At 38.7% G+C, this 27398-nt stretch overlaps 2 protein-coding genes across 2 annotated transcripts in view; both read right to left on the reverse strand.

The window, feature by feature from the left end:
• SMPDL3A (sphingomyelin phosphodiesterase, acid-like 3A) overlaps positions 1–3335 on the reverse strand; it is a 32465-nt gene extending 29130 nt beyond the window's left edge. Inside the window, exon 1 of the mRNA XM_006834734.1 lies at positions 3224–3335. Within this exon, the coding sequence (XP_006834797.1) occupies positions 3224–3335 (112 nt within the window). The remainder of the gene's footprint in view (positions 1–3223) is intronic.
• A 6640-nt stretch (positions 3336–9975) lies between these two features.
• FABP7 (fatty acid binding protein 7, brain) lies at positions 9976–14394 on the reverse strand. The gene is made up of 4 exons (XM_006834697.1): positions 14280–14394; positions 13705–13877; positions 12962–13063; positions 9976–10026 (listed from the first exon to the last, which is right to left on the reverse strand). Exons 1-4 carry the CDS (start codon positions 14350–14352, stop codon positions 9976–9978), a joined length of 399 nt encoding a protein of 132 aa, XP_006834760.1. The 5' UTR covers positions 14353–14394.
• Between the last annotated feature and the right edge of the window lie 13004 nt (positions 14395–27398).

Here is a 27398-nt window from a genome sequence, read left to right on the forward strand (position 1 = left end):
AGAGGAAGACCCCTAACGAGATGGATTGGCCAGGTGGCATCATTGATGGACTCAAGTGTGGCAGCGGTAGTGAGGTTGGCCCAGGATCAGACATTGTTTCATTCTGCTGTGCATGGGGTCACTATGAGTCGGTTCCGACTCTATGGCACCTGACAACAACAATATATATGTATATATATATACACATTATAGCTTATATATATATACGTTACAGCTTATATCCGTTATAGCTTATATATATACCATACTATTATGTTGAGTCCTGGTGTTGAGACAGGGAAAAAGGGGTCCAGAAATCAGGAATATACACGAGCCACTTATTAACTGAAATCTTCTTACCAAAGTCTTGAGGAATGTTGAGTCTTAACTTGGGCAAACGTAAAGATGTGCAGGTCATGCCCAGGGCCATAGTTCAGCAAACACATCCTACGACATGGCATTAAGAAAGACCAGCCATAGAAATTCCATGTTCTATGAAACTTGGCCATTAAAGAAGACATAAAAATTCTGTATTTTTACTTCCTTGGGAGACATTTTACAGGTAGGACTGGTTTACCTAGAGCCCAACACATAACTTTATAGGACAACCTTCTACTGGGGCAAGGAAGAATACTAACCCCTGGGACGAATCTGAATTAGAGTCCCAAAGAACCACACATGCTCAACATACCAAAGTTCTGTCTGCTCCTACCAGAGGACTTTGCAATGGAATCAATCTTGAAGAAATGATCTACATACACCCAATTAGTATGGCCCCTCCTAAATGGGCCGTTTCCCAGAAATCCTTACCTTTCCTTATGTATAAGCGTGATGTCTTTTCCCTACCCCAAACCTTCTAAACCCCAGCAAAACATTCTTCAGGTTTAAGCATTGTGTTAAGCCCTCCCAGTTTCTGCTTGCAAGCCTCTTTCCTGTATTTTACTCCTATAGGAACTCTGCCTCACCTAATTATTTTTAATCGGTAGAAGGCAAGACCCCTTTCTTGAAGGGTGGAGATTCTGTTGGCATTCCATGAACAGTGATGCTTTATGTAGGATAAGCACCAGACTGCTAATCACAAGGTCGTTGGTTCAAACCCACCAGCTGCTCCACAGAAACCCTATGGTGATGGTGGTGGTGCGGTGGAGTCTGTTCTAACTCAAGAGACCCTTTATAGGGTTTCCAAGCCAAATCATTACAGGAACAGAAAGATTCACCTTTCTCTGTAGGAATGGCTGGTAGTTTCGAACTATCGACTTTGAGGTTAGCAGCTCAACTTAACTACTACACTACCAGAGCTCCTTCATAAACCCTATACAGGGTCACTATGAGTTGAAACTGACTCCACAGCACTTAACAGCACACTATTATATATGGATTTTGTTCTGGTGTGGCACTGTGGGTTAATGAGCTGGACAGCAAAGCCGGTTTGAACTGCAAGGTTGGTGATTCAAGCTCACCAGCCACTCCTCAGAAACCCTATACAGGGTAGCTATGGGTCGGAACTGACTTGACAGCACTTAACAACATTATATATGTCTGGCAGTGCAAGCACTTTGTGTACAAGGGACAAGTGATAACACACGTTGCATGCAAGAAATTGTGTTCGCTACATCTTACTCTCTGATCAGACTTCTGAAGTCTATTACAAGCTTATGGGACAACAGACATTCTATTACAAGCTTATGGGACAACAGACATACTCATGAGTGCAGTTGGACAGTGTGAGAAAGGTTGTTATGCAGCAATTGTTGTTGTTGTGAAGTGCCGTCGAGTCGGTTCCGACCCATAGCGACCCTGTACAGGGTTTCCAAGGGTGTAAATCTTTACGGGAGTAGAAAGCCTCATCTTTCTCCCGCAGAGCGGCTGGTAGTTTCGAACTGCTGACCTTAAGGTTCGCAGCCCGATTCGTAACCACTACGCTACCAGAGATGGTAATTCATTTTAAAGAGAGTGTTGGGGAGGCACCTAATTTTTAACAGGTAAAGTTTGGCATTATAAAATCTCTCATAAAATATTTATTCTAGCCCAGTGTGGTGCTGAGGATAAGCACTCAACCATAAGGTCGGTTTGAACTGCAATGTCAGCAGTTCAAACTCACCAACCGCTCCTTGGAAACCTTATACAGAGGGTTGCTATGAGTAGCAATCAATTCAACAGCATTTAATAACAACCAGACCAATGGTTCTCACACATTGATGTCTTTTCTGAATCACCAGGAAGATGTGTTAAACAAATTGTTAGGACCGAACCATCCTAGTTTCAGATTCAGCAGATCTTGAGTGGCGTTGAAACTTTTCATTTCTAAAAAGTTTAGGTGATGTCGCTGCTGCTAGTCCCGGATCCACACTCCGGGGACCACTCTTTGAGAGACTCTGCGGTACCTGGTGTGGTACTGTAGGATAAAGCACTGGATTGCAAGGTAGGTTTGAACTGCAAGGTTGAAACTGACTCGACGGCACTTAACAACAACACTGTTCTGTTGTTGTTAAGTGCCATCGAGTCAATTCCGACCCACTAGGGTTTCTAGGAATAGCTGGTGAGCTTGATTTAAACCTTTCGATTCAAACCGATCTTGCAATCTAACGCATTAACCCATAGCACTACACACCAGGACAAAATCGGTGATGCCCACACGGTGCTTATGAGCACCCAGTTAAGGAAAAAAGAAGGCTCCAAGCATACTACAGTAAAGACTGTTCTTGTTAAGTGCCCTGGAGTGGGTTCAGACTCATAGTGATCCTGTATAGAGTTTCGAAGTAGCGGCTGGTGGGTTTGAACTCCGACCTTGAGGTTATCAGTCCAGCCAACCTCAGAGCACCGGACAGAGATATTCCATCCCACTGAATTTACATGCCTAAAGAGAGAGTAAACTCCGCAGCTCCTCCTACCCCAGGGCAGATTTGGGTCCCTGGACGTCGGACTAACCAGATTCCTTTTTCCAAGGAGAAACAAACAACGAACTAGGGGATAAACAGTGAATGGAAGGCGGAAATGGGCTAAACCTTCTCACGGCCCCAGAGTGTCCTCCCACCTCCTGTCCCGCGCCGATTTCTCCATTCCCTGAGCCCCGACTACCCAACCTAGCTTTTTTTCTCTCCGACGCCTACCCGGTGTCAGCGCCCAACGCCTCCCGGGCCCAGCTAGCCTGTTCCCGGCAGGGGCACCCAGCTGCCCCCGAGCACTTTTCTTAACTTTGTGCAAGCGCTTCCAGCAGTTCCCGGGAGAAGGGTGGCGGACTCACCCACGGCCGGAGCAGGGGCCCGGGAGCTGGCAGGTGCCAGGGGCAGCCCGAAGCCGGGACAATAGGACCAGACCACCAGAAGGTAGCAGAGGAGCGTGCCCAGCAGCGCCATCTCGGCCGGGACAAGCGCCCAGGAAGCTCGCGCTATAAGGCGATTCCACTCAGAAGGTGGAGCCTAGAGCGTGGGGGCGGAGACGGCAGGCGGCGGAGGGTGGACGCCCGCTGGATCACGTGCCAGGGCACCCTCCGCAGAAAGTCGGGTGTCTGCCTATGAGCTGCAGTCTTGGCAACTGTCTGCCCTGAAGTTTCTTCTCACGTCAGTGACTGGCCTGGGAAGGAATGTTCTTGGGCCAAGTCCAAGCAGATCATTTTCCCTAAATGCCACCTGGCCCTGAACGAAAGGGGTTCCTTAGCAAAGGTGGAGAGAACCCTGAAGTACCATGATTTGGAAATGGATACGACCAGTAGAAATTTTGGATAGACCAATGGATCTCAAATGTATAGTCTCTGGACCAGCAGCATTAGCATACTACCTGTTACAAACTCTAGGTAGAAATGCAAAAACTCTAGTTAGAAATGCAAAAAAATTTCAGGCCCCACTCCAGACACACTGAAAAACTCTGGATAAGTAATTTACCTTTTCAGGTGTGGTGCTGTGGGTTAATGCGCCAGACTGCAAAGTCATTTGAACTGCAAGGTTCAAGCTCACCAGCTGCTTCTCAGAAACACTATACAGGGTCGCTATGGGTCGCAACCAACTGGACTGCACTATGCAGCAGCAGCAGCAGTTGATGTTAACATGATGCTAATGATTGAGACCCAAGGCTTTGACATTAAAATTTTCTGCAACTGAAAATGCCTCAGACCCAACCATGCTTTATACACCCCAGAGATGGCTGGAAATCGTTTGTGGAGGCTGTTGGTTTTACTCTTTCAAAGAAATTTTCCCCTTTCAGATAGTTTCACAAAGGAGCTGAGATCCAAACAACGTTGGGTAGTATATTCTGTGTTCCTTCTCTTACCATTTATTAGGTTGCTGAATTCTTCAAAATCGTAGCTTTTATATTTGTTGGAGTTCCTGAATTTACTAACCTTGTAAAAGATGTAAAATGTATGTGTTTCCCATCAGAGGAAACCTTATTTTGTATCTTGTGTATAGTAGTAGGAGCCTGTTTCATGAAGGGGCTTTGAAATGGGAATCAAGGTGTTAGGGTTCGTTTTGTTTCAAGTTCTGCCAGAACAGTTCAAGTCCTGTTTAGGTCCTAGGACATCCAGAAAACTTGTGTGAACCAAATGCTTTCCAATTTGGACAAAATGGTCTTTGGGATATCTTGGCCTACTGTATCCAAATGGAGCCCTGGTGTAGAGCTGTAGGATAAGTCCTGGACCGCAAGGTGGATTTGAACTGTAAGTACCATAGTTGAAATCCACCAGTAACTCCATGGAAACCCTATACAAGATCTCTATGAGTCAGAATCGACTCAAAGGCACTAACCAACAACAGCAACTATCTCCAAAATATGGGGGTGAACTGGAGCAGAAAAAGTGAATAAAAGTGGGTGAGAAAGAATAAGAATAGGAAAAAGAAACCAAATATTTTAAAAGATAGTAAAAATATAAATTGTCAATGATAGCAGTTTTCATTGATTTATTTAATATTTCCAATATTCTTTACTGGAATATTCAGGAAGCAAGCCATAAAATTAGACACAAACTTTTTGAAACATATGAAACCTAACAAATGTTTGCAATCTTAATAAGACTGTTGTTTAAAACTGATAAGTAAGAATGCCATCCTCTTCTACACACTCTAAGTTGTTTTGTTGTTGTTGTTTTGAATTTTTCTTTATACTCACTTTCTCAGAAGCATAAAGCCACAATGCGTCAACATCTCAGGGCAGTACCATCACTGGGGAGGTGCTAGGGGGTGGGAAACACATCAGGTGACATCAGAGGAGGTGACACCAAAATGACTGTCCAGCATGACATTATCCCTAGTGACGGCCCTGATCCTGGGTGGATATTTACAGGTCTCTGTGGATTTTGTGAAGGTGTGTATCTGACTGGGGAAGAACACATGTGACAGGGTCAAAGTTTCTGCTTACTAATTGGCCACAGTCAGTGATTGCAATTCACAAGATTCACAAGACAAATTTTAGCCTAGTTTGTATCTTTAAAGTCTTGAAATTACAGAAGTAACTTTCAATCTGTCACATGGGGTTGCTATGAGTTGAAATTAACTGGACACATTCAACAACATTTTCAAATAAATTGTCTTTGTTCTTGGTAGTTTTTGTTCTGCTAATTGACTATGTTGGGGAATGCAGTGCCTCTATATGATAAGCAGTGGATTACAGGAGAAAGATGTGGCTTTCTGCTTCCTCCAAGATGTAAAGCCTCTGAAATCCTATACAGGTGGCTATTCATCAGAACTGACTTAACGAACGGCATTTAAGAACAACAATCGACTATGTTAAAAATCAAAACAAATCAAAAAAGGACAAATTATGAAATGTAACACATTGGAAGATTATATTGTGATATAGAATATGACTTGAAGACAATGATTTGCAACTACTTTTGAAAATATATAAGAAAAAAATATGTTTATTATTTCCACCATGACAATCCCTTATCATTTATGTCCTCTAAAAGGCTTGGATATTCTGTGCTTTGTTAGAGAACCAAACATGAACCCCAAGCCCACTCCCATCCACTGTTTCTGTTTAAGAATGCTGTGTCAAGTCGATTCTGGCTCATAGTCTTCCTACAGAATGGAGCAGAACTGCCCACATAGGATTTCTACAAGATCAGGCCCAAGCCAATTGCCAGGTCTGTGCCCCTCCCATTTAGCTGGTGAGTTCAAACCACCACCCTCTTAAGTAGCAGCCACTCAGCTTAATAATTGTATCATCATGGTTCCTACTAAGGAATACATGGAACTCATTAAGATTTAAGAAGTTCTCTGTTTCTGACTATCAGAAGAGTTGGAGCAAATATCTGCATATTATTTCACGCTTTACAAAACAGATTTTCGCTTTAGGAAGACAATCTTGATAGTAGTAATAGTAATTGTACTTTGAAATGTTAAAACCTGTAGCTATACTTTCAATTTTTCTACACTTCAATATGGTCAATAAAAGTAATATAGTAATTAATTTGTTGCTGTTGTCAGGTGCCATCGAGTCGGAACCAACTCATAGCGACCCCATGAACAGCAGAACGAAACAATGTCTGATCCTGGGCCAACCTCACTACCGCTGCCACACTTGAGTCCATCAATGATGCCACCTGGCCAATCCATCTCATTTAGGGGTCTTCCTCTTTTTCTCTGACCCTCCACCTTACCCAGCATGACATCCTTCTCCAGCGACTGTTTCCTCCGGACAATATGTATAAGAGACAAAGCTTAGCCATCCTGGCCTCCAAGGAGCACTCTGGCTGCACTTCTTCCAAAACAGATCTATTGGTTCTTTTGGCAGTCCATGGCACTTTCAGTATTCTCCTCCAACACCACAACTCAAAGGCATCAATTCTTCTACGATCTTCCTTATTCACTGTCCAGCTTTCGCATCCATATGAGACTGTTGAAAACACAATGGCCTGGGTCAGGCGCACCTTAGTCCTCAAGCTGACATCTCTGCTCTTCAATACTTTAAAAAGTTCCTGTGCAGCAGATTTGCCCAGTGCAATACGTCGTCTGATCTCTTGACTGCTGCTTCCACGAGTGTTGATAGTTGATCCAAGAAGAAGAAGTCCTTGACAACTTCAATCTTTTCTCCATTGATAAGAATGTTGTTTATTGGTCCAGTGGTGAGGATTTTTGTTTTCTTAATAGTAATTAATAGTATGATTTAAATCAACTGAACAGGAAACAGGAAGTTTCCTCATACTTACAAGTTAATTAGACCTTGAAGTCACTGGGTTGACAAAAAGACGACTTTTGTTTATTTGCCCTGAATATATTTACCTTTTTTTGTTCTCCACAAGGCTAACATTTCCTAACAAATTACTCATAATCAAGTTCAGAATGAAGCTGAAGAAAATTAAAACAAGTCCACAAGAGTCAAAGTATATCCTAGGCCATAGCCCACCTGAATTTAGAGATCATTTCAAGAACAGATTTGATGCTTGAGACCTAATAAATCAAAGACCAGAAGAGTTGGGGGATGACATCAAGAACACCATACATACAGAAAGTAAAATTTATTAAGAAGACAAGAAAGAAGGAAAATACCAAAATGGATGTCAGAAGAGACTCTGAAACTTGCTTTCCAGGACAGAAATGCTAAAGCAAATGGAAGAAATGAGAAGGTAAAAGAGCTGGGCAGAAAATTTCAAAAGGCAACTTGAGAAAATAGTCAAGTATTAAAATGAAATGGGCAAATATCTGGAGTTAGAAAACCAAAAGGGAAAACCACGCTCAGCATTTCTCAAGCTAAAATAACTGAAGAAAAAAACTGCAAATTCTGGTTTGCAATATTGAACGATGCAGAAAGCATTAAAAGAAGATTTTGTTGAAATGATTACACAGTCACTATACCAGAAAGAAATGGTTGATGTTCAACCATTTCAAGATGTAGCATATGATCAAGAGCCAATGGTACTGAACGATGTCCAAGGATCACTGAAGGCATTGGCAAACAAGGCTCCAAAAATTGATGGAATTCAAATGGAAATATTTCAACAAACTGATACATCACTGGAGGCACTAACTCATCTATGCTAAGAAATTGGGAAGATAGCTACCTGGCTTACTGATTGGAATAGATTCATATTTGTGCCCACTCCAAAGAAAGGTGACACAATGGAATGCAGAAATTATTGGACAAAATCATTAATATCACATGAAAATAAAATTTTGCTAAAGATAACTCAAAAACAGCTGCAGTAGTGCATTGACAGAGAGCTTCCAAAGATTCAAGCTGGTTTTAGAAGAGGACATGGAATAAGGGTATGATGTCAGATGCTGAAGGCACAGAGTAACAGAAAGATGATTATCTGTGCTTTATTGACTATGCAAAGGCTTTTGTTTGGATCATGACAAGCTATGGGCAACATTGTGGTGAATGAATATTCTAGAACATCTAATTGTGTTCATGAGGAACCTTTACACAGAACAAGAGGCAGTTGTTAGAACAGAACATAGGGTCACTGAATGGTTTGAAATCAGGAAAGGTGTGCACCAGGGTTGTTCTCTTTCACCATACTTATTCAACCTGTGTGCTGAGAAAATAATCTGAGAAACTGGATTATATAAAGAAGAATGCTGCATCAAGAACAGAGGAAGACTCATTAATGTTCCATATGCATATGATACAACCTTCCTTGCTGAAAGCAAAAGAACTTACTGATGATCATCAAAGACCACAGTCTTCATATGGTTTGCACCTCAATAAAAAAAAAAAAAAAATCCTCACCACTGGATCAGTAAATAATATGATAAATGAAGAAAAGTTTGAAGTTGTTAAAGACTTAATTTTGCTTGGATCAACCTCATGGAAGCAGCAGACAAGAAATCAAATTACATACTGCATTAGGCAGATCTTCTGCACAAGACTTCTTTGAAGTGTTCAATAGCAAAAATGTCAGTTGGAAGACAAAAGTGTGCTTGACTCAAGCCCTGGTATTTTCAATAGCCTCTTATGCATGTGAAAGTTGGTCAATGAATGAAGACTGTAGAAGAATTAATGCATTTGAGTTCTAGTATTGGAGAATATGAAAAGTACCATGAACCTCCAGAAAAACAAACAAATCTGTTCTGGAAGAAGTACAGTCAGAATGCCCCCTATAAGCCAGGATGTTTATCATGCTTCAGATACATTATCAGAAGGGTATCATGCTTGGTAAAGTCGAGGATCAGAGAAAAAGAAGAAAACTCCCATGAAGGTATATTGGCACAGTGGCAGCAGCAATGGGTTTAAGCTTAATAATGACTGTGAGTATGGCGCAGCACAGGGCAGTGTTATGTTCTGTTGTGCATAAGGTCACTATGAATCGATACCAACTCAAAGGAACCTAAAAACAACAAGCAAGTTTAAATATATGACATTTTAATTCAAATGTTCTGATGTATTGTATTTTTACAAATAATACAAGTGCTATGCCTGAACTGTTTTACTTAATTTTATCCTCTCCATACATGTTTGGGTAGATTATTTGTGAAAAAATGAGACATCCTTTTACTTCTGCAGGCTGTTTCTAATGGCTATGGCTAGACTTCACTCCTGTAACCCAACCCACTGTATCAAGGCTTTTTAGGATGCTGACAAAATGAATTTAATTATCACAAATTCACCAGAGAAATCCCAACCAAATACGGTGACATTTTCATATTTTCCTAGACTATTGCTAATTTTTAAAACTAGAAGCTAACTTTTCTAGTCTTATTTTGTGCCATATGAATGGCCATACGAATTTGTTAAACAAATTCTAGCCCGAATAATGATATTAAAAACAACAATTCAAATTATGTGTAAGATTTTTATTCTAATTTGATATACATTTCCAAAGAAAGTATAAAAGATACTCACTTCTTTATTGTAAAAAGTGACTTAAAGTTTTAAACGGGAATTACAGAACACAATTTGCATATCAAAACTGGGCTAGTTGTTCGGAGAAAAATGTTTTTATAAGTCATCATTTTCCACTTCACACCCAGTGCTCAGCAGCTGTATTACTACAATAGCAGGATAGCACTGAGACTTTAGTCAACAGAGAAAAATACCCCCAGCCCAGGAAACGCCATCTTTCTATGCCTTCTCATAGTGGCGAACAGCAACCACATCACCAAAAGTAAGAGTCTGAAAAATTCAAAAGAAAATAAAATCTTTCTACATAGCAACATCAGTAGCTGACTTTTTAAAGGTTATCATTTTGTTATTTAAGTATTATGAAAAATGAATGCAATTTATAAATGGCAAAAGCTGCATAACTATTTCATGAAACAAAAAGAGCAGACACTCAAACTTACTGAGGAATAGATACACATGTAGACATAGTTTTTGTCTTAAACTTAGATTCACAATCTAGATTCATGTCAAAAGAATTCCTTTAGACTTAAATTACGAGGGTGGTGATGGTGGTGGTTATGTGCCGTGGAGTCAGTTCTGACTCACAGCGACCCTGTACAGGGTTTCCAAGGCTGTAAATCTTTACGGGAGCAGAAAGCCTCATCTTTCTTCCGTGGAACAGCTGGTAGTTTTGAATTGCTGACCCTGAAGTTAGCAGCCTGATTTGTAACCACTACGCTAACAGAGCTCCTTAAATCACAAGGGTAATAGGGACAAACTGGGTGTGAGGACTGGTGCGTCTGCATCATTTTCTCTCAGCTATGTCTTTGAAAATGAATAAGATTTGTAATAGCTTTTCATAACAAATTTCAATTCCTAATCCAAATAAATGCTGAACAATCACTACAAAATCCAACTTACTCAGGTAAATGGTTTGTTCTAAAATCAAAAAGTAAAGGTAAATGTGAAAGTATTTGTGTCCCTAGTTTTAATTTTCTTATTTAAACTGGATTTTGCCTGATTGCAGGTAAGCTATTAGGAAAACTGAGATAGAAGCAGATTGACTCTTTTAGAAATTAATCTTTTATTTTAATGATCAGTGTAGAAAATGTAGACAAATAACTTTTAGCATGAAAGGAAACGGTATCTCTGCTCACCACCCCCAGTTCCACAGAGGAAAAGAGGTATAAGTATATAAGCCCTATAACTCAGCTCTGATTGCAGTAGTCACAGGGAGGAGAAGGAAACAAGTCAATTCTCTTAAACTATAAAACAAAAAATCCATTCTGGTATTATCACAGAAGGAATATGTAAAGCAGTCTAAAAAATGAATGCATCTACTCCTACTACATCAAAGTTATCAAAACACCGTTATCTGGTTCACAGAAAATGTTCCTAAGAAAGGCTAATCGAGACATTTTTATCCATTGTGTAGTTACCCCCATTTCTCATTAGGGAAATCATTTATACATTATTTTTTATTTATATTTTTGAATACCCACCCAGTGTTGAAGGACCCCTGCTTGCTCAATAGTTACACACTTGGCTGCTAGCCAAAAGATCTGTGGTTCGAAACCCCCCAGTAGCTCCATGGAAGAAAGACCTGGTAATCTGTCCCCATAAAGATTTAAGTTTAAGAAACCCTCTAAGCATCTCTGGTAGCGTCGTGGTTACTAATCAGCCTGCTAACCTCAGTGTCAACGGTTTGAAACTACCAGCTGTTCCGCTGGAGAAAGATGAGGCTTTCTGTTCCCTTAAAGATTCACAGCCTCGAAAAACCTGTACAGGGTCGCTATGAAGTCGGAACCAACTCTACCACACATAACCACCACCACCATGAGTCATCCTATCTTATCCTATGTTGTTGTTGTTAAATGCCTTCTAGTCGGTTCCGACCCATAGCGACCCTGTATAGGGTTTCAGAGGAGCAGCTGGTGAACTTGAACTACCGACCCTACAGTTCAAATGGCATTGCAGCAGTTCAAACGGCTTTGCAGTCTGGCACATTAACCCACAGCGCCACACCAGGACTCCTATAGATGAGAGCATTAAGATTTGTTGTTGGTAAGTACCTACGAGTCGTTTCTGACCCATTGGTTGGTTGGTTGGTGAGCAGTGGATGAGCTTGAACCACCAACCTTGTGGTTCAAACTGACTCCGTAGTCCAGCGCATTAACACACAGAGCCACATGAGGAATCCATACTGAGGCTTTGTGGTGGTGGTTATGTGTTGTGGAGTCAGTTTGGATTCATAGCAACCCTGTATAGAGATTCCGAGGCTGTGAATCTTTACAGGAACAGAAAGTCTCATCTTTCTCCTGTGAAACTGCTGGTAGATTCAAACTGCTGACTCTGAGATTAGCAATCCGACTCTTAACCACTATGATTCCAGAGCTCCTTATCCTGAGACTTTACTAAATGGAAAAAAAAAAAGCTCCAGACCAGGAAACATCACCCTAGAGTCAGAATCAACTAGCATACAATAACAACATCCAGTATTGAATGTACATGCTGGAAAGGAATCTTTGCTGTGGCAGTGAAGACTCAGCAGCTCTGGACAGGGTTTCCATGACTGTAAATCTTTATGGGAGCAGAAAGTCTTAGGCTCAGAAAAAGAACATAAGAAAATAACATTAAAATTATTCTCTCTGAAGAGGGCTTATAAGGAATTTTTAAGTTTCAATTTTTGATACTTTTGTGCTACAGTTTACATTTTCTATTTGTTTTTGTTTTTGTTAAGTGTCTTTGACTCAGTTCCAACTCATAGTAAAAATATAAAATGCTTAAAGTTCCTTTATTGTTTATTACAGGAACTATGAAGTATTTTTTGATTCAATAAGCTTCTTGTTCATCAATCATTTTTATGTATTTACATGTTTTTTTTTTCATTTGGACTTCATTAAATTGGAATCATCTTGACAGCACATAACAATAATAATTCTACCAAAAGAAAATGTTTAATAGTGTTAGAACAATCAATCACATTTTTTCTTCTTTCAACTACACTAATTAGAATTCTTCCCTCTTTCTACAAGTGAAGCAAGACCAAGGAAAGAATTAGCTAGGATCTTCTTATTTATCCTCTTTTACACATGGTTAACTGACCCTTGATAGTATGATACTGTTATTAAGAAAGAAAGGGAAGGAGGAAGGGAGGGGAGCTGAATCAGAGGATGGGAGAGAGGGCATGAAAAGAAAGGAAGGAAAGGGAATTGCAAATACTCACCATGACCATTTTTTCATCTTTAATTTCTCTTACAAAATTTGTCTCTTTGCCATCCCATTTCTGTACATGAATGAGTTTGTCTCCATCCAGACTTACAACAGACTAAGACCAACAACAAAATGCAAAACATGGCAAGAAGCACAAGTTAGATTCCTATTAACCAAATCAAAGAATGGTGTAATTGATAAACTGCAGTCAATTAATTATAGTGTTACTACCATTCCCTCTGTTGCTCTAGATTCACTATTACATAAACTCTGTTATTATTATTATTAATTGATCATGGGGCTGAAATGCGTACATTTTTATACAAAAATTTTGTATGTTAGAAATAAAAATCCTGAACCAAATTAATTTGCTGCTTTCTAACTAGTCACCATTCTATGCAAAACCTTAAAATAAAGCAAATTGTTTATTTATTTAGTGGATCTGAAGCTCTCTGGCATTAAACAAGGTGAAATCTCTTTTTCAAATATGAAGTATTATATGTTTTCTGAAACAGACACTTGGTAAAAAAATGTGAAAAACATGGTAAGAGAAAATTAATTCGAAATTTGAGCTATAGCAAGTACTCATTGTTCAGAACATATGTACTTTAGAATACTACGTTAATCTTGATGTCGTCTTCCCTGAATTGAAATAATGAAAACATTCTCTACTTCCCATCATCTACAAAAAGAAACAAGAATCACTTTCATTCTGTCTTTTGCATCCCTACCTGAGAGAAAACCATGGCTTCTTACCTTACAGTTTCTGTCATCTGCAGTGGTTTCGTCAAATTCTTCTCCCAGATGGAAACTAATCTCTGTGTTCTTGAATGTGCTTTGAGTCCTGATCACCACTTTGTCTCCTTCCTGACTGATGATCACTGTTGGTTTAGTCACATTCCCCACCTGCCGAACAGCAAAACCCACACCTAAAATAACAGAGTGAAGCAACACAGTCAGCTGCAATTTCCACAACAGTTCATAAAGCATGATGGCGATTCTGAAATCAAGGCTGTAATGCATACATTTCATCAGATTTGTCTATTAATCATGCGATACAACTACTGAGCACAAATAATAAATGGACAATGAAGACAAAACAAAAAGACACAGAAGCCCCATCTCTCACAAACATCAAATGCTTCATTATTTGACCTTGGTCAAGAAAACCAACAAATATCACACTTAAAATCCATGAGAAATGCATAGGTGCAGATAACGGCATTATTATCTGTCTTTGCCTGTTGCTAATCTGATGGGTGATAAGGGGGATCTTCAAGTACCTGAAGCTGTAAGTTAAAACTAAAATAGCACTTCTTATTTTTACCTACCTAGAGCCTTCATGTACTCATCAAAGTTCTGACTGTCTGTCAGTTTCCAGGTAGCGCAGAAAGCATCCACCATTCTTCCTCTTTCCCCACTTGAGCTTCAAGAAAGGAGAAGAGACCGGAGGGAGTGAGGATCGTCCAGTTCTGTTGCCACTGCAATTCAGATGATTCCTTTGCCTCTCAGTTGCAGCTCCTACCTTCTTATTTGGAAAAAGGGTGGGCAAAGAGCCAAGGATTTGAACTGCAAGCCCACCCTCCAAGAGTCTCTCTTTCCAGGAGACTGCACAGTGGGAGAGGGTGGGAAGGAGTGCATGAGTGAGGTTTCAATCCTCTTTGTGATTGGCTCAGGCCACTGGGTCAGGGGGGCAGGTCAAGTTCCTCTCAACCCTCACACTGCAACCCTTATGTCAGAGAGAGCTCTGCGGGAATTCAAACGGGCTGGAGGCAGGGAACAGGAAAATGAGAGAGGGTCTTTCAGATGCAAGATAGAAAACTTGGCAAAGGCAACTTCAGACTGTGAAGAAAGAAAAAAAGATGCACAAAAGACATTCAGATTGATTTCCGTTAATAGCAAAGCTGATTACAAATGAGGACCCCTTAAAGAAAATCATTGAAATGCCAGACTTTTCAGACAAGGAGGCTTGAATGGTCTTTTATTTCCTCTCATATTTACAGGGTGAGCAAAACAGCTAGAATATGCCAAATTGGGAAATGAGTTGTAAATGCTTTCCCTAAATTGTACAGTTCTAAGGCTACCCCAACTGAGTATCAATGGGACATTAACTGATTTTGGCCCCTTCCCAATACAAACTAAGTGAATTTAAAGAACCCATTATCCTTTCTTAGAATGTGAGAACCAGACTGAGCTGGAAGAGGGAAGAGTATGGTTAGGATTCACTAATGAGAAACAAAATGATAGAAAAAAATGTCCTTTTTCTCCTCTGTTCTTCAACAGATTATAGAACCCATGTGGGAAAACTGGACAAAAGATCACTTCGTAAGTTACAGGACCTTTTATCGTCTGACCAACACTTATCTGTCAGTTTGTTGTACTGTGGTAGCTTGTGCTGTGATGCTGTAGGTTATGCCACCAACGTTTCAAATGTCAGCAGAGTCACCTATGATTGACAACATTCAGCAAAAATTCCAACTAAAATAGACTAGGAAGAAGGACCTCGCGATCTACTTCTAGAAAACTTTATGACCAGTGAACACCTTATGAATAGCAGTGGAATATTGTCCGACATAGTACCAGAAGATCTCGCTCTCAGTTTGGAAGACACTCAAAATAAAACTGTGGAAGAGCTGAATAGAGTAAGTTTCAGGACCTTCACTTGTTGATGTGGCACAATTGAAAATGAGAAGATACAGCTGCAAACATCCGTTAATAATTTGAACTTGGAATGTACAAAGTTGTCAAAATATCAATAGGGACGCTTGGTGTGGCGCTGTAAGATAAACCGCTGTTCCTTGAAAACCCTGTACAGGGTCACTATGAGTCAGAAAAGACTCAAGCGCACTTAATAACAACAAGCATTAGTGAGCTGAAATGGATTGGTATTGGCCATATGAATCTGACATTCATATAGTCTACTATTCTAGGAATGACAAAGTAAAGGAATGGTGCCACATTCATCATCAAAAATAATATTTTAAGATATATCCTGACACACTCACCAATCACCTGTCATTTTGTCATACTGTGGTGGTTTGCATGTTGTTGTGGTGCTAGAAACTAATCCACTGGTATTTTAAATACCAGCAGGGTCATGCTTTGTGGATAGATTTCAGCTGAAATTTCAGACTAAGACAGACTATGAAGGAGAGACAGACTACTTTCAAATGTTTTGTCACTGAAAACTTTAAATATAGCAGTGGAACACTGTCAGCACCCAAATATCGACTATCCAAACAGTATGAATAGCACGAGACTATTGGCAGATATAGTGTCAGAAGATGAGCCCTTCAGGTTGGAAGCCAATCAAAATACCACTGAGGAAGCTGCTTCCTTAAAATAGAGTTGACTAGAGTAAAGCTTTTGACACATTCATTTGCTTATGGGCAAAACTCAACATGAGGAGAAATAGCTGCAGACATCCATTAATAATCAGAACATGGAATGTATGAAGTATGAATCTAGAAAAACTGGAAATTGTCAAAACTGAAATGAACATGGATATCCTAGGTACCGTCGTTTCTGTTAAGTGCCATCGAGGCGGTTCTGACTCATAGTGACCCTCATAGGATTTCCGAGGAGTGGCTGGTGAGCTTGAACCACTAACCTTGCAGTACAAATAGATTTTGCAGTTCAAATACACTCCATCCTCTATGTGGCTTCCCTTTTACATTTTATATTTCACAAATGAAAAAAAAAAAAAAAAAAGCTACTTGATGTGTACATACAAATCAAAAGAATATAGATTCATTTAAATGCCCTAAGGGCATATTTTGTAAGCCAGTCTCCTGTCCACAGGAACACAACTTTACTCAGTCCATGGGGCTGGATGATAGAATTTTGCAAGACCAATGACTTCTTCATCACAAACACCTATTTCAAACAACAATAAAAAATGACTTTACACATGGGCCACACCAGATGGAACACACAGATGTCAAATTGACTACATCTGTGGAAAGAGACAGTGGAAAAGTTCCATATCATTATCCAAAATAAGACCAGGGACAGCCTGTGAAACAGACCACATTAATTGTTAATATGCAATTTCAGAGTGAAGCTGAAAAAAATTAAAACAAGTCCACAAGAGACAAAATACGACCTTGAATACATTCCTCCTGAGTTTAGAGACTATCTCAAGAACAGATTTGATGCATTAGAGTGTGATGACCAAAAAGCAGAAGAGTTGTAGGATGACATCAAGAACATCAACACTACAGCAAAAAGTCACTTTTTTTTTTAAGAAGTTAAGAAGACAAGAAAGAAGGAAAAGACCAAAATAGATGCCAGAAGAGACTCTGAAACTTGATCTCCAGTGTAGAGATGTCAAAACAAGTGGAAGAAATGAGCAGGTAAAAGAGCTGAAGGGCAATTCCAGAAGACAAAGTCAAGTATTATAATGTAATGTGAAAAGACCTGGAGTTCGAAACCAAAAGGAAAGAGAACTCTCAGCATTTCTCAAGCTGAAAGAACTGAAAAAGATGACTTGCGATATTGAAGGATTCTGTGGGCAAAATATTGAACAACACAGAAAGCATTTAAAGAAGATAGAAGGAATTCACAGAGTCACTGTCCAAAAAAGAAATGGTTGATTTTTAACCATTTCAAGATGTAGCATAAGATCAGGAGTCAATGGTATTAAAGGAAAAAGTCCCAGGTGCAGTGAAGCCATAGGCAAAGAACAAGTCTCTGGGAACTGAAAGAATACAAATTGAAATATTTCAATAAACTGAGGCAGCACTGGATGAACTCACTCATCTATACCAAGAAATTTGGAAGCTAGCTACCCGGCCAACTGATTGGCAGAAATCGTATTTGTGCCCATTCCAAACAAAGGTGACCCACCAGAAAGCAGCAATCATCAGACAATAACATTAACATCACATGCAAGTAAAATTTTGCTAAGGATAATTTTTTAATTGTTTCAAAACTACAATGACAGGGAACTGCCAGAAATTCCAGCCAGATTCAGATGAGGACCTAGAACAAGGGATATCATTGCTGACGTCAGATAGATATTAGCTAAAAAGAAAGAATACCTAAAAGATGTTTACCTGTACTTTATTGACTATGCAAAAGCTCTTGGTTGTGTGGATCCTGACAAGCAATGGACAACATTTCAGAGAATGAGTATTCCCAGAACACTTAATTGTGCTCATGAGGTATCTGTATATAGACCAAGAGGCAGTCATTTGAACAAAACAAGGGAACATTGAATGGCTAAAAATCAAGAAAGGTGTGTGCCAGGGTTGTATTCTTTTCACTATATTTATTGAATCTATGTTGTTGTTAAGTGTTGTCAGGTCGGTCTGACTTAGAATCCTGTATAGGGTTTCTGAGGAACAGCTGGTGAGTTTGAAACACCGATCTTGTTGTTCAAACCATCTTGTGGTCCAGTGCTTTATCCTACAGTGCCAGGTCAGGACTCCTTCTGTATGCTCTGCAAATAAAGTGAGACGCTGGATTATATGAAGAAAAACGTGGCATCAGGATTGGAGGAAGACTCATTAACAACCTGTGCTGAAAATGAAGAAGACTTAAAATATTTACTGATGAAGACCAAAGACCACAGCCTTCAGTATTGGTTGCACCTCAATATAAAGAAAACAAAAATCCTCACCAATGAAAGAATAAATAGTATCATGACAAATGGAGAAAAGACTGAAGTTGTCTGAAGCTTCAGTTTACTTGTATCCACTATTACCACTCATGGAAACTGCAGTCAAGAAATCAAACGTATTGCATTAGGCAAATCTGCTTCACAAGATTTCTTTAAAGTATTCAAGAGCAAAGATATCAGTTTGAAGATGAAGGGGAGCCGGAACTAAGGCATTGTATGTTAAATAGTCTCTTAAGCATGTGAAAGGTGGACCAATGAATAAGAAAGACCCTAGAAGATTTGATGCATTTGACCTATGGTATAGGAGAAAAGCACCATGGATTGCCAGAAGAGCAACAAATCTGTGTTGGAAGAATGCTCTTAAAAGCCAGTATGGTGCTTTTACTGCAGATATATTATCAGGAGGGACCTGGAGAAGGACATTATATTTGGTAAAGTACAGGTTCAGCAAAAAAGCAGGAGATACTCAACAATATGGACTGGCACAGTGACAGCAGCAATGGGTTCAAGCATAACAACTGTTGTGATGTTGGCTCAAGACAGTGTTTTGTTTGTTGTGGTCTGACTGTGAGTCAGAACTGACTTGACATCACTTAACACAGAAACACAAGCTGATATACATTATAAGTATAGGATATTATTCATACACTTATAAGGAATAATATAATTCAAGTTTATCCAACAGTTTATAATGCCAAAGATGAAGAAATTGAATCTTTTTACCACCAACTGAAGTGTGGTGGCTCTATATACTAAGCACTGGACAGCAAACCACAAAGTTGGATGTTCAAGTCCACCAGCCACTCTACAAGAGACAGATGAGGCTTTCTGCTCCCACAAAAAATTAAAGAGTCAGAAACCCTATACATTGTTGCTGTGAGTCAGAACCAACTTGATGGTACTTAACAACAACAACTTTAGTCTGGATTTGATCAAACATGCAAACAAGTGTTATGCCCAGAATTCAGGGTCCCCAAAGACCACCCAGGAGCCGTGTACTGATGCAAATACATAAGGGTTGTTTAATCAAGCTCGAGCCAGGTCTCTAACCTTATCCGACATTTCAGAATAGGGAAAGAGCCCCGAATTCATTGTCTGCAGTGTTTTTATAGAATTTTCAAACAGCTCAGGTTTCTCAGCTTTACAATCTTTGGATTGGTTAACAATAGGCAAACTATGAGATGTTACAGTTTAATTGGTCAGGACTGGTGGTCTTTGTTCTTAGGCTAGGGTAAAGGAAAACATCTGGCCTCTGGCCTTGAGCTGCCTGGCTATTTATACATATATCATATTCTTGGAGCTAGAGTACGTGTTCAGGCTAATGTACAGAATGGAGATTGACCTTGCCTCTGGAGGGAACTAATAACTGAGGCCTTGTCTATTTAAAATGCTTTCCTGAGCCTGACTAGAGTTTAGTCAAGCAGTTTCTAGGTAGGCAAAATCAGTTTGGTCCTTACACAAGCTGTTTGATAATTATTGGTGATTTGAATGTGAAAGTTGGATACAAAGAAGAATCAGTAATTGAAAAATAAAGCCTTAATAATAGAAATGATAGTGAAAATCTCATCATAAAATTTTGCAAGACCAAGGACCTCTTGGGAATACCTTTTTTCAACAACATATACAGCAATTATTCACAGTGACCTTGCCAGATGGAATTCACATAAATCAAATTTATTACATCTGTGGAAAGAGACAATGGAGACGTTCAATATCATCAGTCAGAAAAAGGCTTGAGGTTGACTGTGAAAGTTCAAGATGAAGTTAAGGAAAACTAAAGTAAGTCCACAACAGCCAGAGCACAACCTTGAATATATCCCTCCTCAATTTAGAGACTATCTCAAGAAGAGATTTGACACACTGAACAATGACTGAAGACCAGAAGAGTATTGAGATGAAATGAAAGGCATTATACATAAAAGAAAATGTCATTATAAAGAAAGAAAGACCAAAGAAGTGTTATAAGAGACTTTGAAATGTGCAACTAAACATAGAGAAGCAAAAGGGAAAGGAAGAACTTCTGAAGTAAAAGAGCTAAAGAAAGATTTCAATAGGCAGCTAGATAAGGGAAAGTAACATATTATAATAAAATGAGCAAAGACCTAGAGCTAGAAAATCAAAAGGGAAGAACAGACTCAGCGTAATTCAAGCAGAAAGAACTGATGAAAAGATTCAAGTCTTTAAAATTCTATGATAACATATTGAAAAATGCAGGAAGCATAAAGAGAAGATGGAAGGAATACACAGAGTCACTGTACGAAAAGAATGAGCTGACGTTAAAAAAAAAAAAAAAGAATGAGTTGATGTTCTTCCATTTCATATAAAAGAGACTGATGATATTGAAGGAAGAAGTTCAAGTTGCATTAAAGGCATTGATGAAAAACAAGGTGCCAGGAACTGACAAAATATCAATTGTGATTTTTCAACAAAAGGATGCAATGCTGAAGTGCTCATTTGTCTAGGACAAAAAAAATTGAAAGACAGCAGCTACCTGCCCGTCTTCTTGTTTTTGAAAATGACTGGAAGAGATCCATAAATGTGTCTATCCTAAAGAAAGATGATCTAGCATATTGTAGAAATTATAGAACAGCATCATTCATTTCATATGAAAGGAAACTTTGCTGAAGATAAATCAAAACGATTGTAGCTATACAGATGCAGGGAACTGCTGAAAATTCAAACCAGATTTAGAAGACATGAAATGAGGGATATCATTGCTGCTGTCAAATGGATACTGGCTGAAGGTAGAGAATACCAGAAAGATGTTTACCTGTGTTTTATTGATGATGCAAAGACTTTCAATTATATGGATCATAGCAAATTATGCATATCGTTGCAAAGAATGGAATTCCAAAATAGTCGTACTCATGTGGAACTTGTACAGAGACCAATAGGCAGTTGTCTCAACAGAAGAAGTGGATGATATGTGGTTGAAAATCAGAAAAAGTTTGCATTGGGATTGTTTCTTTCCACCATATTTATTCAATCTTTATACTAACCAAATAATCTGAGATGCTGGACTATAGGAAGAATGCAGCATCAGGACTGGAGGAAGACCCAGTGGTATGCAGCCGACACAATCTTCCCTGTTAAAAGTGAAAAGGACTTCTAGCACTTGCTGATGAAGATCAAAGACTACAGTCTTATATACCTCAACATAAAGAAAACAAAAACCCTCACAACTGAACGAATAAACCATATAATGGCAAACGTAGCAAGTGTGTAAATTGTCAAAAATTCATTTTACTTGGATCTACAATCAACACCCATAGAAGCAGCTGTAAAGAAATCAACAACATATTGCACTGGACAAATCTGCTGCAAAAGTTAAAGATATGCGGAAGTCAAGAATTAAGGAAAGGGAATCAGAGTAGTTAGGCTTTGCTTTGTTCTTTGTCACATTGGCTCCTGTTACCCTAAGAATGGCAAAAGACTATAAGGATTCTAAAGTGGATATTTTAAGGAGGACTTTAAAAGCTCTCTTTTTAGACACAGAATTCTGCCTGTTTTACTAGTATTGTAGTTGTTGTTGTTAAATGCCAATGAGTCAGTTCTGGCTCATAATGACCTTGTATAGGGTTTCCAAGGAGTGAGTGGTGGCTTTGAACTACTGAGCTTGGGCTTACCTTACAGTGCTTATCCTACAGGACCAAACCAGGACTCCACTTTACTAGTATGTTATTGTTGTTGTTAAGAGCTGTCAAGTCAATTTCAATTCATAGCAACCCTGTATAGGGTCTCCAAAGAGGGACTGGTAGATTTGAACTGCTGAGCTTGCGGTTAGCAGTCCAGTGTGTATCCTACAGTGCCACCATATAAAACACATTCCTTGCCTTTCCTGGGAACTGAGCCAAGGAAGGATCTAACATGTTGATCTCTGCTCTTCTCTCTCTGCCCATATCTTCAACAAATAAAGCAGATTAGGTTCAGAATGCATTTTATTCCCAGTGCCAGTCCATGATTCTGCCTTTTTGTTTTAAAGGTATTTGCTTACCATAACGAAAGGTCTTCCCTGACATCTGCTTCTCCTCTAGTTTTTACATTGCATGTGAATGGCACCTTCATCCACCCACCTGAACAAACGAAAACTTTTAGTATCATTATTAGCACTTCACTCTCTAATATAAAACTCTAAGGACAGCAAAAAGTATTGACACAAAAGTACATCGGTTCCACCTAGGCCTTCAGATGGATAAAATATTTCCATATTTACTTTATAAAAGAAATCGGATCCTTAAATAGATACAGTCCATTTGAATTTTAATCTTTGCAGGCCATTACTTTCAAGACAATTTATTGAATCAGTTATCAATGTCACTTGATCAGTAACATAATGAATGAGATATAAAACTTTTCCCACTATTCAACCAACAGCTGATTGAAAGCATAGTATTATAATGTTATCTTTGAACACAAGTGATATAAAATTAAAGTAAAATGAGAGATTAATTATTTTCATTTCTAAAGCAAGTTTTTGAACACAAAAGATCAGTTGAAGTCATTATGATTATAATTTTTATTGTTCTTTTAAAGACACAGGAATGACATTATACATGATTTTACTCATCAAATTGGTGAAAAGTGAGCCTTAATTTTGGAGTTAAAATGCCAGCATTTTGAGAGTTTTCTTTCCATACATATATAGTTGGAAATAATTGGTATCATGGGAAAATATTTGTAAACATAAATATATAGGAAGGCTCTTTTAAAACATTGTCATTTCAGAACACATATACATTCACTGGCTTTTTTTTTTTTTTTTTTTTTTTTTCTGTCACTCTGATACAAAACACAAAAAGAAAAGCCCTGTTCCTTACAAGTTGGTTACAGCTCCTGGCAACTCCAGGTGCTTCTGATTCATTGGCTATATATATAATCTTAGGGAAATGGATCATTAGCCCTTTCTTCAAGGCACTTGAATCCACTGGGCCTGTTGCAGGAGCAAACAATCTGTGCTTCATTTGCCTTATAAGAAGGGAGTAAATTCTGAATAAAGTGAAATGATTTGGTGTAGAACATAAATAATAACAATGTATTTTGTCTGTTTACATATTTCTAGAAATAATGTTTGCAATGGGATATATTTGGTGATGTTGTTAGGTGCCGTCAAGTTGGTTCTGACCCACAGTGACTCTATGCACAACAGAACAAAATACTGCCCTGCCCTGTGCCCATTGTTGTAACACTTGAGCCCATTTCTGCTGCCACGGTGTCAGTCCATCTCATCATCTCAGTCCAAATCTTCCTATTAGTCACTCACCTTTCCCTTTACCAAGCACCATGTCCTTCTCTAGGGACTGGTCCCTCTTGATAACTTGTCTGATGTATGAGAAACAAAGTCTAACCATTCTGGCCTCTAAGGAACATTTTGGCTGTACTTCTTCCAAGACAGATTTGTTTGTTCTTCTGATAGTACCATGGTACTTTCACTATTCTTCTCCACTGTTGTTGTTAAGTGCCACCAAGTCAGTTCCGACCCATGGCGACCCTGTATAGGATTTCCAAAAAGCAGCTAATTAGCTTGAACCACCAACTTTGTGGATCAAACCGACTTTGCAGTCCAGTACATTAACCCATAGCACCACACCAAGACTCCATGCTTCTCCACTACCATAACTCAAACACATCAGTTCTTCTATGGTCTTCCTTATTCATTGTCCAACTTCCACATTCATACGATGCAATTTAAAATACCATGGCTTGCCAACCAGAACCTTCTGAGGTCGGACATTCCCACTAGAAAGGACAAGCAGATCAACCTGGAACAGCTAAAGCAACAGAAGATACATCTTTAAAGAAAGATGAGCAAGAAAAACCCAAAAACAAAAATGGCAATATGATCAGCTATTATAAGAATAAACAAGTTGTTCCCTGGGAAGCCATCAAGGCATGCAATCAAGTCCCTTCAGGACAAACCCCCCCCTCTAAGACTGGAACTCAAAGAAAACACAGGAGCAGATATGTAAGCTTGCTGGCAACCACATTGGTCTACTGGTGAGTGGAAGAGGGGAAAAGACAGCAATGAAGAAATAGGCTGAGTTCAGCCACATTTCAAAGACTCCTGTTGACCTAGAAATGGGAGAGAGAAGAGGAAGGGCTGGTTAGTCCAAAGTGTGGTGAGACCTGGGGACACATGAGCCCATGGACAAGGACATAGCCACAGAGGTCTGGAGCTGAGAGTGAAGCATCCAGCTGCTATGAAGTGAGGGGAGATGCAAAAAAACACCCAAACTTGCAGATAGATAGATCAAGCCTAGGCTTAATAATCAGAACTTGACTAGAAGACAAAAAAAAAAAAAAAAAAAAAAAAATTTGATAAAGGAAGCAAAGGTAAATTCTACAATTTGATGAACTTGACCTATACTCATGGATGTAGTAGCTCAAAATACGAACAGAGAGGGAAGGAGTCTTCACATCAAGTATCAATGCTATCCCCTCTACACAAGGTAGATAGGGACGGGCAACTTGGACACTGGCTACCTAAAATGAGGGGGCGATAAAGGCACAAAGTGACTGGTTTACAAGGTTTCAAGGGGGAGTATAGTTTAAGAGTGTGGGGGAAGATAGAGTCCCCACTGAATAGTTTTCACCTTGTCTAGATGTGGCTGGTAAAAAGAAATGGGGATAAGAGTCTTATGATTCAATAGTGCATAATTCTTATCATGACTAATTGCGACTGTCACCATTGTAAAGGTAGAACTTTTGTAACAAAAATGGAGTCCTGGTGTGGTGCTGTGAGTTAATGCGCTGTACAGCAAAGTTGATTTGAACCATAAGGTCGGTGCTTCAAGCTCACCAACCACTCTTCAGAAACCCTATACAGGGTCACTATGGGTCAGAACCAACTCAATGGCGCTTAACAACAACAACAACAATAATGAGTAGAATGATATAGTTTGAAGAGTATTTCTAGAATGCCAAAAGACAATAAAAATAACAAAAGTAAAAATGTTAGACATGAAAAGAAGAGACCGAGATACAGTTTTAAAATTATGGGTATTACTAAGCAAGATATCAAACAACTGGTATAAGAGGCATAATAAAATCATAACTGAGGAAAACTTTCCATAATGGAAAACAGACATTGATATATATCAAAATGTTATACCATTGAAGTACAATGAAAATAGAACCAAAACTCTTTAATTATAGAAATGTTTTAAAATTAATTATACTTCAAGCAAATAAATATAGAAAAATACAAATAAAAATCAAATGAGCAGTCATAGAGAAAGACATATAAAAGTCATAATAAGTATGGCTAGTTAGATAGTCCATTACAGCATTGTATGTAAGTTTAAATAAATTACAGAATTTTAGCAAACTAGGTATGGCTTAATATTGCTGCTGTTAAGTGTCATCGAGTCAGTTCTGACTCATAGCGGCCTTGTATAGGGTTTCTGAGGAGTGGCTTGTGGGTTAGGATAACTACAGTGCCACTCCAGGGTCCTATGACTTAATATTGCTTTTTTTTTTTTTTTTTTTTTTTATTTGTGAAGTTTAAAGAGATTTTCCTTTTTACAACTGGTATTCTTGTTATGTTTTCAGTTGTTTGTCTGCAGGAAGAGAATACATTAGTCATGGCTTGATAGCCAACTATTTACTCTAAAACTCTATTTCTTTTATAGATTTGCAAATTCTGATTGCGTACATCAGTCTTGACAGCCAAGTTGACTAGAGTTTGTTCTTGAGATAAGATGTAGGTTTGCTATCTAACCTTGTAAGACAAGTCGAGATTCTGAACAATGGCAAACATTTTAAGACAAAGGTTTTCAATTACTATAAAACATCCAGGAGTTCTGATGTGAAACTATAGGATAAGCACTGGACTGCTAACTGCAAAGTAGGTGGTTCAAATCTACTAGCCACTCCTCAGAAACACTATTCAGGGTTGATATGAGTTGGAATTAGTGCAAAAGTACTTATAAACAACAAAAATGGATATACACAAGTATATCCCTACCTGGAGAGGAGGGCCTGAAGTTGAAGTGGGGATGTTACGTTAGTTTGGGAAACTACATTCAAGATTCTCATTGTTTTGATGAGACAGGATAGGTCATAAAAGACTGGGGGATTTTCAAGGCTTCTTGGAGATTCTTTAGGAGTACATAGTCACTGAACATCATCATTTCAAAACTTTTTAACAGATTAGGATTGAGTTGGAACTGACAAATTTATTCAAAAAAGATTGGCATTAGTATTCTCTCTAGCTTTCTGTTTTAGAGGTCATGTAGTTTTAGCTCCATTGATTGAAAAGTCTGATAATATTTTCAGTAATATATTTACTTGTAAGTATGTCTTCTCAATCCTTTGCTGTCTTCTAGATAGCCTTGGATTGCAAAAATTATTAAAACCAAATCAAAATAAAATAAATCTCTATGATACAGAGATTAAGGTTTTAATCTTGAATTTGTTCAAATCCAGTATTTAGACCTACTAATGCAATAATCTTTGACTGTCTTATATTGAAATGCTATTATAAGATTTTCTTGTTTTGACTTGGAAAAGACTCACAAAATGAGTTTTAAAATCTGATTATTTAGTTAATAAGAAACTGTACACTAATCAATTGCAAAACTACAGAATCATTTGTTTTAAGTAGCTTTAATGGCATAGCCTCAATTCATCATTTTCTTTCAAGTATTTATGTCCAACAAGATAACCCTCTTATTGTTGTTAAGTGCCATCAAGTCGCTTCCGACTCATAGTGACCCTTTCTTTGTAGGGTTTCCGAGGAGCATCTGGTGGGTTTGAAATGCTGACATGACAGCAGTGCAGTGTTGTTCCTATAGCACTACACCAGAACCTTCTCGTCCACAATCCAGTG

Source organism: Chrysochloris asiatica, unplaced genomic scaffold, assembly GCF_000296735.1.
Source record: "Chrysochloris asiatica unplaced genomic scaffold, ChrAsi1.0 scaffold00013, whole genome shotgun sequence".
NCBI lineage: Eukaryota > Metazoa > Chordata > Mammalia > Afrosoricida > Chrysochloridae > Chrysochloris > Chrysochloris asiatica.